This window comes from Episyrphus balteatus, chromosome 1, assembly GCF_945859705.1.
Source record: "Episyrphus balteatus chromosome 1, idEpiBalt1.1, whole genome shotgun sequence".
Classification (NCBI taxonomy): domain Eukaryota; kingdom Metazoa; phylum Arthropoda; class Insecta; order Diptera; family Syrphidae; genus Episyrphus; species Episyrphus balteatus.
The window spans coordinates 125,018,741-125,037,255 of NC_079134.1; the positions used below are offsets into that span (position 1 = coordinate 125,018,741).

Below are 18,515 nucleotides of genomic sequence, written 5' to 3' on the forward strand. Positions count from 1 at the left end.
TAATGAATGAATAAATAGAAATCCTGTTTAAAACCTCCATTTGCTCTAAAAATCCCTCTTAAAAGGTCGAAATTGGTGTTTTAACTAAACCCCTTTTAAATTTAATGCTCAATCAGTTAATGATGCCAAACTTCAAAAAAATCCTTAAGGTCCAATTTATTCACACTCCATTAAATTTAAAGTCGCCATTAAAAAAGGGAAATTTTAAAATTTGTATGTTTTTGTATTGCTTGAATAGAACTCAATGAATGCTGAACTTCTTAATTTATTCTATTTTCCACCATAAATAAAGAATACAAAGAGTTTGACATTTTTTAACTGATATTGAATGAGCCTGGTGACACAGTTTTGTTCTATTTTTATTGCAATCCTGAGCGACGAACTACATTTTTTAATTAACTCGAAAGTTTTAGTTCATGGTAATAATTATGGTCTCTTCTGATATTATGAATGTTATATTTATTATAATATAATAGGAGAGATTTTCTTCAAATTTGGTATAAAACAGTTTTGTATAATTCCCTAGAGGAGAAATTGAAATTTAGTTTTAAGACCAAAACTAACGGTACCTATCATATAACGGAAAAAGAAAATTTACTTTTTCTCGAAAACGACTCTAATGATTAAAAACATAAGAGCCAACTTTTGAAATAACGATTTCGATCAAAAATTAAAAACAGAAACGTTTAGATAAAAGTTATATATAAAATTACAAAATTTTCAAAAAAAAAAACATATTTGGATTTTTGAAAATATTTTAAAATTTGTTTTTTGAAAAATAAATTTTTTGAAAACGAGTTGCTGAGTTTTATCGAAATTATGTTTTTATGTGTAGAATAATATTTTAATGTTAGAAAACTTTTATAATTGTATAAAAAATGTTTTTTTTAACGGCTCTAACGATTTTCAAAATTTATTTTCAAAAATTTCTTTTTATACAAAATTTAAATGTCAAACTTGTTTTTGGGTTTAAACAATGTTTAATTAGAAAACAGAAATCTTTTTGTAAATAGGACAAACAAAAATAACCCATCGTTTGAAAAAGGTTACACATAATTTTATATTTTTTTTTTTTTTTTGTAAAAAAAATCAAATATTGCTCTGCAGTGCCAGTGCCCTTCTTTTAATTTTTTTTTCATCTCTAATTGACATAGACATTGTCTATATATTATGAATATTTATTATATTTTTTTTATTATAATGCTTTTTAAATCTAAGTAATTTTAACAAATGGGGAACTATGTCAATCGTTTTACTAACCTTGCTTTGTGGAGTAAAATATTCTAGGTACAACTTTGTTTCCAGTGTTTTTACTTTCATCGTTATTTAATTTAAAAGATCTCTTCAAAAATCAAACAAAGGTTTTCCAAACTACCACATCATTACTCTAACCTTATTCAACCGTTGTATACATTTTACACTCTTCAAGCTTTGACAACTTGGTAAATTACAAAAATTCATTTTCTTCTTCTGCAATTTTAACTTAATTAAATTATTAGACATTTTATTTTAATTACTTTGCTCCTTTCAGCAGCATTTACTTTCATTTATTTTCCAAGGAAACACACCAGATTAAATATCAACAGGAATTAAATTTGACGTATTCTCACTTCTATACGTTTGAATTTAATTTATAATTCTCCATATCAAGGATATAATTAAAATAATCTCATTAAATATAATATTGATTCCCCGAAAAGGACATCCTACTTTTAATATTGAAAATATTTACAAATATGTTTGTACGATTTTCATCACATCCTTCCTATCTGAACCACCAATATTATGTGAAATGTTTGCTGATGTATTAAATTCATTCATATAATAATATTGATTGGGGTATTGGTTTGATATGTATGTATGTATGTATTTTTATCCTCAGAGAATTCGGAATATGTTTAACAACCAATATATTAGATACACTTGTTAAGTCGAATTCAACTCAAATAGAATTGTGGTCGGGTAATTTTGTTGGCAAAAACCACAATGATGGATAAGGGCATGATGTTGTAGGTATAACATGCGGATATACCTAATCAATCGATTTATTAAAATAACTCCAAGCGTTGTCATTCGGATATTGGTTTATTGTGTGCATGAAAATAATTTAATGAAATTAAGGATGTATTTTTTAACCGCAAATTTTTGCATTAATTTTGAGGTTTTTGGAATGATTAAATTACAATGAAAAGTACTTTATTTGCTTCATTAATTTTATATTTACTCCTAAATTTAATTCGAAAATCATAAAGAATTCGAGATTTTGTTTCAAATTAAAAATGAGATTATAAAAGAGTGGTTGGATGGATTAACTACGAATTTGACATTAATGGAAGATACCTAAATGCCATAGGTAATCAAAATTTCGACTATCAAAAACAAAAGTGTGAAAATAAAAATTCGAGCGAATTTTTATATTCACAATTCAAAATTGATTCTCTCGTGGGCAAAATATTTTCCCGCATCTCTTACCACCAATTGATTGGGGATGATATTCTTTTGATCTTAAAAAGCTTAGTAGTTTTCATACAATTTTCAAAAAAAATTAATAATATTATGAAGAATTTTTAAAAATCTAAAAATATTCTTTAAAAAAAATTGAGCGAATAAATATTGAAAAAAAAAAAAATATTTAACGTATACATTTTGCATTGATATTTTTTTTGCAATGAAGAACATTTATTAGGTATTTGCAATAAAAATTTTGTTTAATGCAAAATTTTTTCAATTATAATATTTAATTTTTAATGCAATTTTTTTTCAGCTGAAATAAATATTTTTTTCATGCAAACATTTTTTATTTGCAATAAATATTTTTTTTTTTAATTTATAAAAATAAAATACACGACTGTTGTGTCGCACGTAAAAGTAACTCTAATGTAAAAATAAGTTAAATTTTAACATCTCATAATTTTAAGGAATGTCATAAGTAGTGTAAAAAAATAAAATCTGATTTTATAATTAATAAAACACCATTTTAAATGATCTTTTATACAAAACGAAGTATGTACAAATTTTATTTATTTATTTAACGCCAATTTATTGATTTCTTGAATAAAAAGAATTCACTCTCGTTAGAGACGTTTTTTATACTTACATATACATAGATATAAAAATTTTTTACCATTTTTCAAAAAAAAAAAATTGGTATGCCATTTTTAAGAAAATGTTATTCAACACTAAAAACAAAATTTTGATAAAATTCATTAACCCGTTTTCAAAAAAATTGATTTTTCAAAATAAAAAAATTGAAATAATTTTTTTTTATATTCATGGAAATCTCAAGAACAATCAATTGTCAACAATATTGACCATATTATGTCCGAACGTTTCTAGGTGAGCCAACAAAGTTGTCATTAATCACCATCAATAGCCAAAACCAAGAAAAAAAATAAATGCCGCATTTTTGAAAATTTGACTTCAATATCTTTTTGTTTTAAATCCAAAACATGTTCTTGTAAACTTCAAAAAATTAAAAAGCTTGAATTCGAAAAAAAAATTTTATCATTATTTACAATTTTGGCCTATTTATTCAAATTTACACTTTAATTACTCAAAAAACATAAGATTTATCAATGTTACATGAAATCTTACGTTTTTTGAGTAATAAAAGTGTAAATTTGAATAAATAGGCCAAAATTGTAAACAATGATAAACATTTTTTTCGAATTCAAGCTTTTTTATTTTTTGAATTACGAGAACATGTTCTATAGTATACTAATGTAATTTTTTTTTTACACCTTCAGAAAATAGACATTTTAACGAACGAAATGCCCAACAACTTTTTGAAAAAAGCTGATATTTTGACACGTGAATTTTTGATTGAAAATTAGGGTGTTTTTTTTGGTATTGAGTCAAAATAAGGTAAACAAATTAATTACATTAATCACAGTGTATTTGGGACATAATAAGGGAAGTTTTCACCAAATTTCGTAAAAAAATTTTGTTTTGTGTAAAAATTGTTGATACAAAAGTTGTAGATCTTTTTATTACCTACAATTTTTCGATACAACTTTTTTCTATAGGATTTGTAGTTTTGCCGGAAATCGAGATATACCATTTTTTAACTATTAAAAACTCAACCCACCCACTTCCCGAACTTGGTTCGCCCGTAATTTATTTTTACTTTCATTTTTATCATATTCACCTCCTTTTCCAATGGGTTTCATCCTACTATGATTTTTTTGTACTTTTTAATGTTTTTGAAGGCATCGGAACTGGTCTAAATAGGAAAAAATAAAATAAAAAGGATTGAAAAATTTATTGCAAAGTACCTACTGTTGTATTATATATTTTTAAGTTCATGGGAGTACCATAGTATTTTTACTTGCGATATAGGTACTATATATCAAGTTATGTATTCGTACAAAAAAAAAAAGTTGAGATAACATTTTTCCATGACATTACGATGGTAGACAATGCCAAAAAAGTGGGTCCCGGAAGTCCGTCTGTCTGTCTGTCTGTCTGTCTGTCAGTCTGTCAGTCTGTCTGTCTGTCTGTATAAGGAGCTACAGCCTAAACGGATGGACCGATTAATGTCAAACTTGGTATGTAGCGTTATTTGGCGACTCTCCAGAGGGGTTTTTGGAATTAATTTTTTTGGACCAAAAATAACGGTACTTGTCATATACCGATTTTAGTAAAATTGGAATATCTCGAAAACGGCTCCAACGATTTTGTTTAAAAAATTCAAATGTTAGTTTTAAGCTAAGGTCTATCTTTCAATGAAAAAATTTTTTTTTGAAAATCATTATTAACGGTACCTGCCATAGAACCGTTTTTTTCAAATCCGATTATCTCCGAAACTGCTTATTCGATTTCAACGAAACTTTTTGTGAAGAAGCATTTATATAATCTAAATATACGCCAAAAATAAAATTAAAAAAAAAAATATTTTTGGATTTTTAAAAAAATTTTGAAAATTTTTTTTTGAAAAATCAAATTTTCGAAAACGGGACATTGAATTTTTTTGAAATTTGGTTTTTAGATGTTGATTACTGATTTCTACAAAATGGCATACCAATTTTATTTTAAAACTTTTTTTCCAAAAAATTATTTATAAAAAATTAGTTTTTTAAAAAACGGCTCTAACGATTTTGAAAATTTTTTTTCTAAAAATGCATGTTAATATATCAATCAAAACTGCATATTTGTTTTGGAGGGCAATTTAATTTCAGATTTTATTTTATTTTTTTTAAAAAACGAATTTTATTTTTTTTTCCAGATTTCTATATAAAAAGTCTTAAAAATTTAAGCAACTTTAACTCTAAGAGCAAGTACGTGCGACCCCAGTCGTGCAATTTATTTAATTAACATCTGGTTCAATGGCTTGCTTTTCTGTATGATATTGGTAACTGTGGCAAGACAAAGGTTTACTTTGTGTTTTTTTTTCTTTGCCATTAAAGCTATTGGATATGGATTAGTTTTTTTTTTCTACTACATAGTCGTGCATTTTATCATTTTTTTTTTAATAACTTTAAACTTCAAAATCAAGTACCTTTAATAAAGTCCATTCCTACAATTTTGTATAAACACAGTTGAATTTATCTTGGTATTCTTTTGAAGTTAATTTCTATAGAAAATTCAAAGAAATATCAATATGTAGTTAAAACGAAAACTCTTGGAAAAAAAAAATAATGAAAACAATTGAAAGGAAAATTTTCAAAGAGATGATGTTTGCTTTTCAGATGATGTTTGGTCGTCTCTGGTAAGGACAATTGATTCATTTGGGCTTGTATTTTGGTGATACATATATGAATTCTGAATTCCCACAAAATGACCACAATTGTAAGAAACATTTCAGAGAAATTTATTTGATGAATTCATTTCAACAAACCAAGAACAAAGCAACTACAAATTACGCCTTGAAGAAGTTCAAAGCGTATTTAGTTATTAAATTTTTTTTTTAGAAGAAAAACAAACATTATCGTGGAGTCAAATAAAGAAAAATAATGTTTTGCTTAGTACCTCTACGAACTTTTTACCACAAGGTCACAGAAATGGAATTATTTTCTTATGAATTTTTAATTTTTTTCTATACATAGAAAGCTTAAAACGGTTGTCCCGAAAAAGAACTAGATCAGGATTATTAAACTGTTTTTAGGGTTTAAATTATTTTTTTTTTTGCATTATTAAACTTTTACTTTAAAACCTATGAACTTTGCTATAAAAAAGGAATCTAATTATAAAAAAAATGAATCCATTTAAAGATACAATTATATATATTTTTCTTCTCCATAAATACCTTTCTAAAGGTAGACATCAAAGTTAAAATTCTTTTCTAATACTTTTTTATAACCCAAATGTAATAAAATTCTAAGAAAAAAAAAAAAAAACCAAACATTCTTCCCCTACTCAAAAACTTAACTTTTAATGAATCATTTTGGAAATAATGTTGTGGTTTATCACTCTTTATTACCCGCAATTTTCTTTTGAAAATTCCAATTTGAAATCATCGATCATGGAGCTTTGAACAAACAAACATTCCTCACAAAATCGTATTCCAGCTATACTTCGTTCAATATTTCAAATAAGAATACAGCATACATTTGTTTATTATCCCAAAGGAAATTCATATAGTTTGGAATATCATAAATCCTCAAACACCACATCAAAAAACCGAACTTTTTTTTCTTTTTTTGTTCATAAGACATCCCCCATGTGGTATCGCAGTGCTATGATGTGTTGTGTTTGGCACAATTCCAAATTATTTTTACAATCGACTCGTTAAACGCATTCGATATTGTATAAATATTTTGGGCATAGTAATCTTTATGATAAGTCATTTTGATATTGGCCCGAAAGTAAACAACAACAATCGAACAATCGAATGCAAGCAGTTGCAAGTGAGTAATTCTTTAAACACTACTACATATTAGTTGTTTTGGTGAGTTTTTCGTTTTTGTTTATGGAGAATGCAACAAGTATATTAGACAGACTCAATTTTATTAATAAAAATAATATTGCACATTCAATTTTGCTTTTATACTATACACCTCCTATCAAAGCCAATATCCGTTCTGTTGGTATAGTTTATATTTTTCTATCAACACAAAATACCTATAAAACCAATAAACACATAAATTATAAAATCAATAAATTTCGTATGTGGGTTTTGGTATTTTATGTTAATTTTGCGAAAAACAAGATATTTTAAATTTTTTTTCCATGTAATTATGTCTATAAATTTTATATTTTTCATAAGAGATATATGAAATAAGAAATTTGCAATAATTTCCTAAAATATGTGCTGCATTTCCAAACAATTGCTTAAAAAATAACGAATTAAATCAACCAGTAGGTATTATAGTTGGAGAGGTGGCACAGTGGAGTAACTTAGCTCATAAGATTAGAGGTAAAAATTGAAAACAAATGAACGATAAGTTGATATTGAAAATGGAAACTTGGAAAATTGGATCTTAATTTCGTGTCCTAATATAATTTTGTATCTGAATATAATAAAAAAAATATATATTATATAGTGGAGTAACTAAAGCTCAAAAATTGGCAATATTAGGGAACCCGGCCGAACAGCTTAGATTTTGATGATCTTTTTTTTCAAACGTGTCGGTAATTAAAAATACTTTAAAGTCTATAGATTAAAAATTGCCGGTGTTGCCGTTTTGATTTTTTTAAATTTAATTGAAGATTTTTTGTGAACAAAAACAAATTTTTTTCAAAAATTTTTCTTAAATTTCATAAATTAATTGATGCCAAAAGATTGTCTAGGAAAAAAAATATATGGCAGTGAGGGACAGTCTTCCATAGTTCAAGCGATAGATGCAATTTTCTTATTAATTGACTTCAAACACAAAAAAAAATATTTGAACACAACGGCAACACCTACAATATTCAAATATACATTTTTTAGAAGCTAGAAGCTTAGTCATATATGTAAAATTAAAATTAAGTTAATTGAATGAACGGCTTTTGAAAGAATGGTAATTGAACTCAGATTTTTGAAAAAAAAAAAAAAAATTATTGAAAAAATTTGAACATGTCGTTTTTTAGACTTGGTCGTAATATAAAATGCATTTATTTTCAAATTTTTTTGGCCGCATTTATTATGATTTCAAATTATAAAAGGAAATGTCAATATGTATTACGATTTATGAACAAAATTAAAAAGTATTTCATTTTCGAAGAACTTTTTTTAATTAAAGTTTTGAAAAAAAATTTAACTTATTTTTTTTTAAAGTTCAACATCTAAACATAAAATTATTTTTTATTTATTTAATAACCCTTACTGTTGAAAGTTAAATAGCAAAAATTTAAAGTTCCTATTTACCACAGTCTTTGAGAAAATTAGTTATTTCAATGCAAAAATTCAGTTTTAATAAAAAAAAAACCATTGAAATTGAAGTAATTTTTCATTTTTTTTTTTTCAAAAGTGTGATATATTTTACCTTTTTTGCTTCGAAATTCAACTGATAATATTTATGGCCAAAATTTTTTTTAAATAAATTCATATTTTATTAGAAAAAGTTTGGAAAAAAGTCATTTTAAATTTTTCTAATTAAAATAAAAAAAAACAATACGGCAACACCGCCAATTTTTAATCTATAGACTTTAAAGTATTTTTAATTAACTACGTTTGAAAAAATAAATCGTCAAAATCAGTTCCCTAATAATTTGCTTTAGTTACTCTACTAATATACATATATGTACATATAATTTGAGTTGATACCTACATGTCGAATTGCTAAACTATAGAATTTTCAAATGTAATAGCTTTTACAAGTTCCATTGCTTATTAAAATTAAATTCTGCGTTTACAATTAACATTTTTATTAATATCTTTGGCTCGCTCAAAATACAGGAAGAAATTGAAGAAATTTGGATTTTTTGAGATTTTTGAAATATATATTTTTTTTTTAACTTCACCGTTCGGATACAAATAAATATATATTAAATATTTGTAGGCTTTCTCGTAGTAAAGAAGCTTAGACCCTAATACAACTTTTGACCACTATTACATTGCAAAATTAGAGAATTTTTTTCGGCCATACAAAAGTGACACACCCTAACCTATACATAATGCCATTTTGTAAAATTATAAATGAAACCCTAAAACAAATTCAAATTTCAATTAGAAAATCAAAATTTCTTCTACTTCCCTTATTCGCCGTGTTATGATCTTGAGTTGAGGGGCAGCAGGGTTCTCAGGTTTTCTACTTTAAATATATTGCAATTTTAATATTTATTTAATTTTAGTTGTTAAAGATTTTAAATCATTGGAAAAAAGTTTTTTTTATATATATTTTTTAAATTTAATTTGTAATTTATATTTTTATTAAAATTAATTAAATTAAAATTAAAAAAATTCAAAAAAATTTGACTGCAACTGAAAAAAAAATTGCATTACAAAAATTTTATTACAACTGAAAAATAGTTAGGTAGAAAAATTATTCATGGCAAATAAAAAAAAAAAATTGGAATAAAGTAATATGTTATTGCAACTGAAAAATTTTCTGCATTGAAAAAACAAATTTAATGCAAAATGTGTGCATTAAATATTTTTGTTTTAAATATTCATCGAATTTTTTACAATTTTGGCTATTTGCCCATAAAGTAATTATTTCAATTTTTGTTTCCTTAAAGTCAATTTTTGATATACCTATTCAAAATAAAAAATAACAAAACAAAATAAAAAACCAAACCTTAACAACTAATGAGCCAATAAGTGTGGCCATAATTCAATTTTAAATCGAAATTCTCCTCGATTGTGACTTAGAACAATTTTGCTCTCCGTCTACAACGAAATCTGCATTTAAGTTTTAACCTAATTTTTTTTTTTATTCAAACTTTTTATTTTTTCAATTTTACTTGATTTATATGAATTTTTTTAATTTAAAAATTAAAATATTCTTTTCATATAAAAAAAATCATCTAATTTTTAAAGAGAGAGAGGTAATTCGAAATGAAAATAACATAATTAAAAAAAAGGGATCGGTTCAAAATTCTGGCTTCAAAATTCTGTTTTTCAAAATTCTGCTTTTTTTACGAAAATTCTGTTTTTCAAAATTCTGCTTTTTTTCTATTCTGCCTTTCAAAATTCTGGTTTTTAAAATTCTGCCAGCATATTTTTTAAACAAAAAAATTCTGCTAAGAAAAAAAAAAACTTTATTCATCATGAAAAGTGGAATAACAAGCACTGTGTCTGTATCGGAAATTCTGCTTTAAATTAATGAAATGAATTTATTTATTTTTTGAGACACTTGATCCTGTTGACTTCTAACATTTGTACTAAAAAATAAATTATTTATTATTTTTGCAAAAAAAAAAAAAAAAAAATTAAACTTCGACCAACATCATTCAAAGCTTGTATTTTGCTTTGCATGATATTGGTTTGATTTATGTACATATATTTTTTTAAACTTATATATAATTTTAATATGTATATGCCTTTGAATCATTACAAAAAGTATACCTATTATAAACTTTTTTTGATATAAAAAGATTTTTTTCTCATTAAAATAAAACAAAAATATCAAGATACTGGTATTAATAACTGGATTTTCTATTTTATTATTATTTGTTTTAGGTAGCTATTAAATAAAATTTTAAAAGGAAATGAGTTCTTAATAATTTTGTCTTGCTTTTGTGAAAAAGAATATCCTTTTGTTTAAAAGGAAAAGGAACTAGTCAGAGATAGGTATTATTAAAAATAATAGAAAAATCTTTTCTTTCATTCAATTGAGAACACTTTACTTTTTCATTCGAAATAAACTTCAAAGTGCTAAATTGCGTAGGACTTCTATATATCAAAACCTTTTGAAAATATGAACTTACTCTCAGACAATATTATCTGTTTCCGTATTATTTAGTCAATGGCTTTTGTCTGCATTCATTCCAATCTTTTTTGTTCTTCAAAAAACCATGTCACAACACAACACAAAAGAAAAAAAAAATTATTCATTGATGTCAGAGGATGTGAATGATTCCACTTATACACATAAATAATATAAATACGATTGGAAGGAGATATTGATCCTCTTTCAAATATGAGATGAGATTTCCATAAAACTCAAAGAATTTTTATTAATTCAGTCACAAAAATATTCCACGCTCAGTAAATATTGATTCGGAGGAATTTCAATCAATCTCTCTTTTTTATTTTTTTTGTTTTCGTTATAAAAGTGTTCTTTCCAATTAAATTGAATAAAATATCTAACAAAGGCAATTTTGTATGTATATTAAATATTAAAATTATGATATATTTATTACATCTCTTCTATAACTTTAATATTAAAAAAAAAAAAAAATTTATGAAGAAAACTCAAAAACAAAATATCCTTTTATCCTTTTATCATTTCAGTATCTGATTTCAACGAAACCCTTTCCCATTTATACGAAGAGCATGCAACCGCACTTCAAACGTTGGTTACCAACTACAGAAAGAAAAACGGAGAGCTAAGAAAAGAAAGGTAAGTAACACAACTTTATGTTATATTATTGTAAATGTCTTTCAGTTTCAGCAAGAGACTGGAAGAAAAAGAAAATATAAAAATCATCAAAAACAAAAAAAAAAAAACACCGTTTTCTTTGATTTTCTTCAAAAGTCCTTCTAGTCCTTTAACATAAAACAATCTGTATACATTCTGCGTTATTTGATTGAGTTTGCATTTTTATTTCTTTTTTTTTTTGCGAACAAAGCACCTTGCTTATGCATGATGTCTGAGAACATTTATTTAATTCACAAAGGAAATTTGTCAACCAAGTATGGTTTAAGAAACAAGTTCTCAATATACAAGCTTATTATTTCCGGTCTATTTCATAATTTTAAAGTAAATCAGCTAATATTACCTTTATATGGGCTACTCTTAGAGTCCTGGTAATTGAATTGGGTGATCAAATGTACCTACAGCAAATTGACTGCTAACCAGTTGGACAATTGTATTAACTTCGACAACATCATTTTTGTTTCGATGTTGATGAATTGATGGCAGGATGTGGTGATGAGTTGATGTATTGATGTATTCATGTGTTGTGTTGTGTTGATGTTTTGATGTGTTGATGTTTTGTGTCTTGATGTTTTGTGTGTTGAAGTGTTTATGAATTGATGTGTTGATGTTTTTGGTGTGTTGAAGTTTTGATGTGTTGATGAATTATTGAAATGATTTGTTGATATATTGATGTGTTGTGTTGATGTTTTGAAGTGTTGAAGTGCTTATGTATTTATGTGTTGAAGTGTTGATTTGTTGATGTATGGATGTGTTGTGGTGATGTGTTGTGTTATGTTGTGTTATGTTGTGTTATGTTGTGTTATGTTGTGTTATGTTGTGTTATGTTGTGTTATGTTGTGTTGTGTTGATGTTTTGATGTGTTGATGTTTTGTGTGTTGAAGTGATTATGAATTGATGTGTTGAAGTGTTGATGAGTTATTGAAAATATGTGTTTATACATTGAAATGTTGATGTTTTGATGTGTTGATGTATTGATGGGTTAGTGTGTTGATATATTTATGTGTTGAGTTTTATTGATATTTGGATTTTTTGATGCGTCGAGGTGTTGGTGTGTTTTTTGGTGATATTTTGTTGATTTGTTTGTTCATGTGAAATCCGATTTAACCATAAAATCTTTATCTTGTCAATTTCAATATACCTACATATTCTGTGAATATGACTTCAATCGGTCAGGTCTAAGTCCCATTAAAATGTTAAATACAAGAATTTTAAATTAAAAAAAAAAAAAAATAAGTAAAAATGCTTTCTCAATCAAAAGACACAGAGTGTTCATTCGTATGTGTATACAATTCATTTCTTTTATGTGTGTTTTTTTCCTCGCATCCGCATCTATTTATAGACCTGCGTGCCATTCGAGCATATTCCAAGCATGGGAACAATTCCTTCAGGAAGTTGAAAGTGACGTTCAAGCATCAAATGATGTGGCCAGTGTGCTCTCCAGACAGGTAAGTTACCAAAGTAGTAGGTATTATACATAACACACACAACACCGCTAATTCCGTCTGGTATACGATTTTCGAGTGAAGTGTTCTTATTCCAAAAATAAAAAATAAAAAATTCTCAAAAATCAAATCCCATCTGCATTTCCTTTATATCACCTTGAAATTCCTTAAAAAAAAATAAAAATAAACAAAATACAAATGGAAGAAGCTAAGTGCTTGTTAAGGTTTTCTTTCCTTTTTTGTCCTTCTTTTGGGAATTTTAATGTTATTTGTCAAAAAATTGTGAAAATGGAAAAAGATTGAATAGAAGCGGATTTATTGGTAAACAGGTGGTTTAAGGCGCTCACGATAATATTATATTTGAATAGGCCATTTGTAATGAAGTCAAGGCTTTGTTAAAGGGTTTTCTAAACATTTCTTACTTAGAGACAGTTTTAAAAAATTTAAACGTTTCTCACCCATTTGAATGTCAAAAACAAATTTAAATATTTGTACGTTGGGGGTCTCTAAAAGGACGTGTTGATTATTCAGTCACCTCAGGCATTTTTGTCCTCTTCCTTTAACCGACCTCAATCCACCCTTGTAAATGACTAATGGAAGTGAAAAGTGTTGTGTAGCACAACATTTCAGTTGACATTATCTATAAAATGGGTATCCTGTGAGTTCATATAAACATCGTTATAGACAGCATGCTAATAGGTGACGTTCTGAGGAAATTTAATATACCTACCAGCAAGGTAGCCCATTATAGGATGGTATTTTCCATGAAATGAGCTGAGATGAGTGAGAACTTGTGTTTTTATTTTTCTTAAAAGTATAAAAATATAAATCTGATTTAAGGAGGCTTCGTTTTGAATGGAAATTGTTTTTACTTGACGAAATGGAAATACTTAAAAAGGTTAAAATAACAATTTGGTAGGTAATTTAAAAGTTAGCACAAGAGTTGGCAAAAAAAAAAAACTTGTTGTTTCATGATTGAAAATTGTATTAAAAAATGATGACAAAATAAGGTTGTAACGTTAAACTTAACATGGTCCTTACATTATTTTCCTCATTTTTACTTTAAATGAGGGTTGACTACGTGAACTGTTTTACCAATATATTCAATTCTTTATGGTAACGCAGTGAAACAGTAACGCATCAGTTGTAGGTAAACACTGCAGTTGTAGTTAACATCGTAAATATAAATTTAGTTAAAAAAAAAAAAACTTAAAAGCCCTGTATAAGAATAACATCAATACAAATTTCTTAAAAGCGGTAACGCAGCGGTCACGCAATAAACACTAGCATGTCTTTCAGTAACTGTGATGCTACTAATTCATCTAACTTATTGCCTCTAACTAATGACTATCATTTATTAAAGGATTTACAATAGGCCAAACAAAATGACATAGATTAAACCTCACTAATTTTTAGTTATTTTTCACATGGTAACGCAGGGTAGATAATATTTTATTCCGTACTGGATAGTATTGTGTCGATTTTTTACAGGGGTTCTTACATGTAAAAAACTTGAAAATTACATGTAAAAATCTCACTGATGTAAAAAATGGTAAAATATGAAATTTCTTGAGAAAGTAAAAAAAAAAATTTAATGATTGATTTTTTTATGTTTTTTTGTTCAACTCTTTGGAAAAAAAAGAAAAACTCTACAATTTTTGAACGATGGTTAAATAAATGTGAATTTATTTACTTGGCCTTTCAATTGCTAATGGACTTCTACAAAACTTAACCCTCTGTCGACACACGGGTGCGAATTTGGCAAGACAAAAATAAAAAGTGGTCACAAAAAAGTGTCTTTATAAGGGTGAAAATACATTTTTTTTGAAATTGTGAATACAATATTCGAATTCCTCTGAAAATTCTACATCAATTTCATATATGATTCTTTATAAAACAGTGAGACCGAAAAAAGTTCTAGCGACATAAAAAAGTATAAACCAAATTCGCAAAAAAGAGGTGTGCCTACTCTAGAGGGTTAAATGTTGGACCATTTGGGTTGATGAAGCGGGCAAATTTAATAACCTTAAAGCTAATTCGGAAAAGCTTGAGCGTTTCATTTGAGCCGTGGTCTAAAAAAAACATCACCTTTTATAATTTGTCCACTTTTTTTGCTTAAAATTAAAATGAATTGAAGATTATTTCTTAGAAGAAAGTTTAAATTATTTGTCAGAATTTCGCTGTAGAAAAATGGATCGGTACAAATAATATTAAGAAAGTTCATAATCGGTGTTTTGTAAGGTTTGCAAAAATATTTGTATTGGATTTGAGGAGCACAAAGCCTGTTTTCACTAGAACCAAAATTAGATAATTTCACAACACAAATAAGTTCATTTTGAATGTCCAATCGTAAAGGAAATTTCTTCCAAATGACATCATTTGCGAAATTATCTCATTTGTCCTCTAGAGAAAAATGGCCATTAATGACTTTGGAAATATTTTTTTTAAACCTAATTACATAGGTATAATTTTTAAAAGTTTATTGGAATTCAATGCCGCAAAATGAAGTATTTTATACAAAATTTTTATACATACCTCCAATGACAACCAGTCAAAATGAATGCGTTTTTTAAATTACTAACAGTTATTTACCGTTTTATACCATTTTTTAAGTTTTTTATATTTTTACACATTACACTGGTCAACAAAATTAAACTTTTTTTTTTGTTACAGAAACCAAGGTATACTTTTCTATAGGATTTTGGTGTGCTAAGCTCAAATCCGAAGTCAAAAAAATTCTATCACATCACGTTTTTGAGATAATCCCGTTAAAAAAAAATCGAAAATGCCGCTTTTTACCAGTTTTCGAGATTATTTCTTAGCTTTTGGTTATTTGTTTTAAATAAATTTGTAACGGTTTCTAATAGAACTAAATGTTGTCTTTCTAAATCTGTTTAAATCTTTTAAAAATCTCTTATCTTCTTTGAGAAATCTGAAATTGAAATCAACGTGTTTGGTATATCTCATGTTTATTTACTTTTAATAGCGAATCTCGAAAAGTTCTTTTCTAATCGCTTTCAAATTTTCACACAACGTTCCATTTAGAATCTTGCAAGTTTTTATATTTGCGAAGGTGGTGAATCGCAGTGAGATACATCAAAGCGTGACCGTGTCAGATACTTATACTAAATAATTACTAGTGAGAAAAATATAATTTTTTTTTCTTGTTAAAAACAAGATAAGAATTTACTGGAATGTAAATGAAACGTTGTGTCAAAATTTGAAAGCGATTGGCAAAGAACATTTCGAGATTTACTATTAAAAGCAAATAAATATGAGATATACCAAACACGTTGATTTCAATTTCAGATTTCTCAAAGAAGATAAGAGATTTTTAAAAGATTTAAACAGATTTAGAAAGACAAGATTTAGTTCTATTAGAAACCGTTACAAATTTATTTAAAACAAATAACCAAAAGCTAAGAAATAATCTCGAAAACTGGTAAAAAAGCGGCATTTTCGATTTTCTAACGGGATTATCTCAAAAACGTGATGTGGTAGAATTGTTCTGACTTCGGATTCGAGCTCAGCACCCAAAAAACCTATAGAAAAGTATATCTTGGTGTCTGTAACAAAAACCTTGTTGACCAGTGTTATTTACCATTACTCACGGTTTTTTACTCAAAATTGTAAAAAATAGTTTTGTTTACTAATAACTCTTATTTGTTGCCAATTTCAATAAAGGTCATAAAATAACCTTTTTTTTTAAAAGAAAAATTTCGGTCAAGGTCTGAGAGAAACCTTTATTTTGTATTTTTGTATGTTTTTGTCAACCAGTGAGATTTATCGCTGAGAAAAAAAAAATAAATCTCATCTGCAAATGTATCAATTCCTAGAGACATGGTAGTGGTGCCATATGAAAGCTTGAATTCTCAGCTACCCGATAGTGGTATAATCGGGTTTTGGTTTTTTTTTTCAAAATTCCGAGAAAATCGCGTTTGAAATTTGGGGTAAAATTTTTTTTCGAAAAATCCCCGAATCTTTGAACGCTCCTAGAAGCTAAACCGCTTGAGAGCAATTTTTGGGAGTGATGCCAAATGATAGCTTGTGTCATGGGCCTACGCTTTGCACATTCTCAGATTTTTAAAAAATCATCTTCCATGTTAAAGCGCCACATCATACTTATTTTTTCAGAATCGGGCTTATCTTTTTTTTTACCTTTAAGTTCTCCCGGTTTGAGAACGCGTGCACCTACAGGGATGGGAGTTGTACCCAAATGTAGGTTAGAGTCCGCTACCTTTTGGCATCAAAAAACTTTTAATTTTTTTTTTTTTTCAAAATTCCGAGATATAGCCGTTTGAAGTTGGGCTGGCGAAAATGCTTCTGGAAGCTGAACGCTTTGGCACATCGGTCTCCTGAAATATTCGAAATTGCATTGTTTGTGCTTGTCGTCCCAGCGACTCAAATCACAGTGGAAAACACATTTTCGTCTTTAGATTTTACTTTAAACGAAAAGAGATATAGTCTTGGGTCTAAAGAACTTTGAGAGTCTATTTAGTTCGTACCTACATTATTTAATACATAAACTTAGAAAAAAACATCCTTTTCATATTTATTTTTGCAATATAAAGACATTCTTGACATATTCGACATTTTCCTTTGAATTGACCATTTTTGATTTATTTTCAGCGAAAACAGTTAAAGGTTGACCTTTTCCATTTATTTTTTTGTCAAAATCTCAACCATTGAGAGATATTTAAAAAAATAAAAAATAAATCTCAAACCTTAACCGAAACTATTTAAAGTAATGTGGTAACTCTCAGAGAGGAACCGATTGAAAATAAAGGTTGACTGTTATTTCTGGTCTCTGCTTTCAGTTCATTCATTGTAAAAGGCGTTTTAATTTGTCGCATTGAACTTGGTATACAAGAGACATCATTAGCTATTGTATGTATTATTTGATGATCTAATTTTGCGCGTGGCTGCAACTGTACTATCTACATTTCCTTTGATGCATGACAATACTGCTGCTCTAGGAAAAAGACAAAAATCTCGCTATCCGATATAGTGCAAAATATAAGCAGTATTGCATTGTAACATTACCTATATTAAATTTCGTCGAATTCCCTTGGAGGTTAGTTTTTAGAATTAATTTCGCTCTTGACTTGCTCAGCATTACTTCCATCATCATTAGTTTGTCCTCTTTTCCAAGAAGAGAAAATAAGAACATTGTACATTATCTATATGTCGTGGTAGTTTTTCAATATCTACCTATTGTATTTGAGTGTTGAGCGAAGGGATTTCATTAAAATAATGACAAACCAGGTTTGATTCGAACTAAAACTGAAATCATGGAGAACCTTTCCGACAAATAAACACAAAGTGGTTAGAGATTCATGATATTTTCATTTGAAATTCGTATACCTAAACTTTTTAGTGAAATCATTAATTTCACGATATTTGGAAATTTTGTTTTATTTTTTGTTATTTCATTTGAGCTTTTTCAACTTATTTCCTAATCCGTTTTAATTGATGACACATCGATAAATTTTGTCAACCATTTTTGTGAAAAACTTAATTTTTTTGGATTGAAAATATTCAGATAAATAATTGAAATAAGTGTTATAAGTGAATGGGCTTATGGGCGTTATCGGAAATATCCTGAGAA

The 18,515-nt window shown here is 27.0% G+C and overlaps 1 protein-coding gene across 1 annotated transcript in view; it reads left to right on the forward strand.

Annotated features, from left to right (window-relative positions):
- Positions 1–18,515, forward strand: part of LOC129906812 (uncharacterized) — a 331,394-nt gene that overhangs the window by 32,406 nt on the left and 280,473 nt on the right. Inside the window, 2 exon segments of the mRNA XM_055982740.1 lie at positions 11,318–11,426; positions 12,805–12,910. Coding sequence (XP_055838715.1) covers positions 11,318–11,426; positions 12,805–12,910 — 215 coding nt within the window.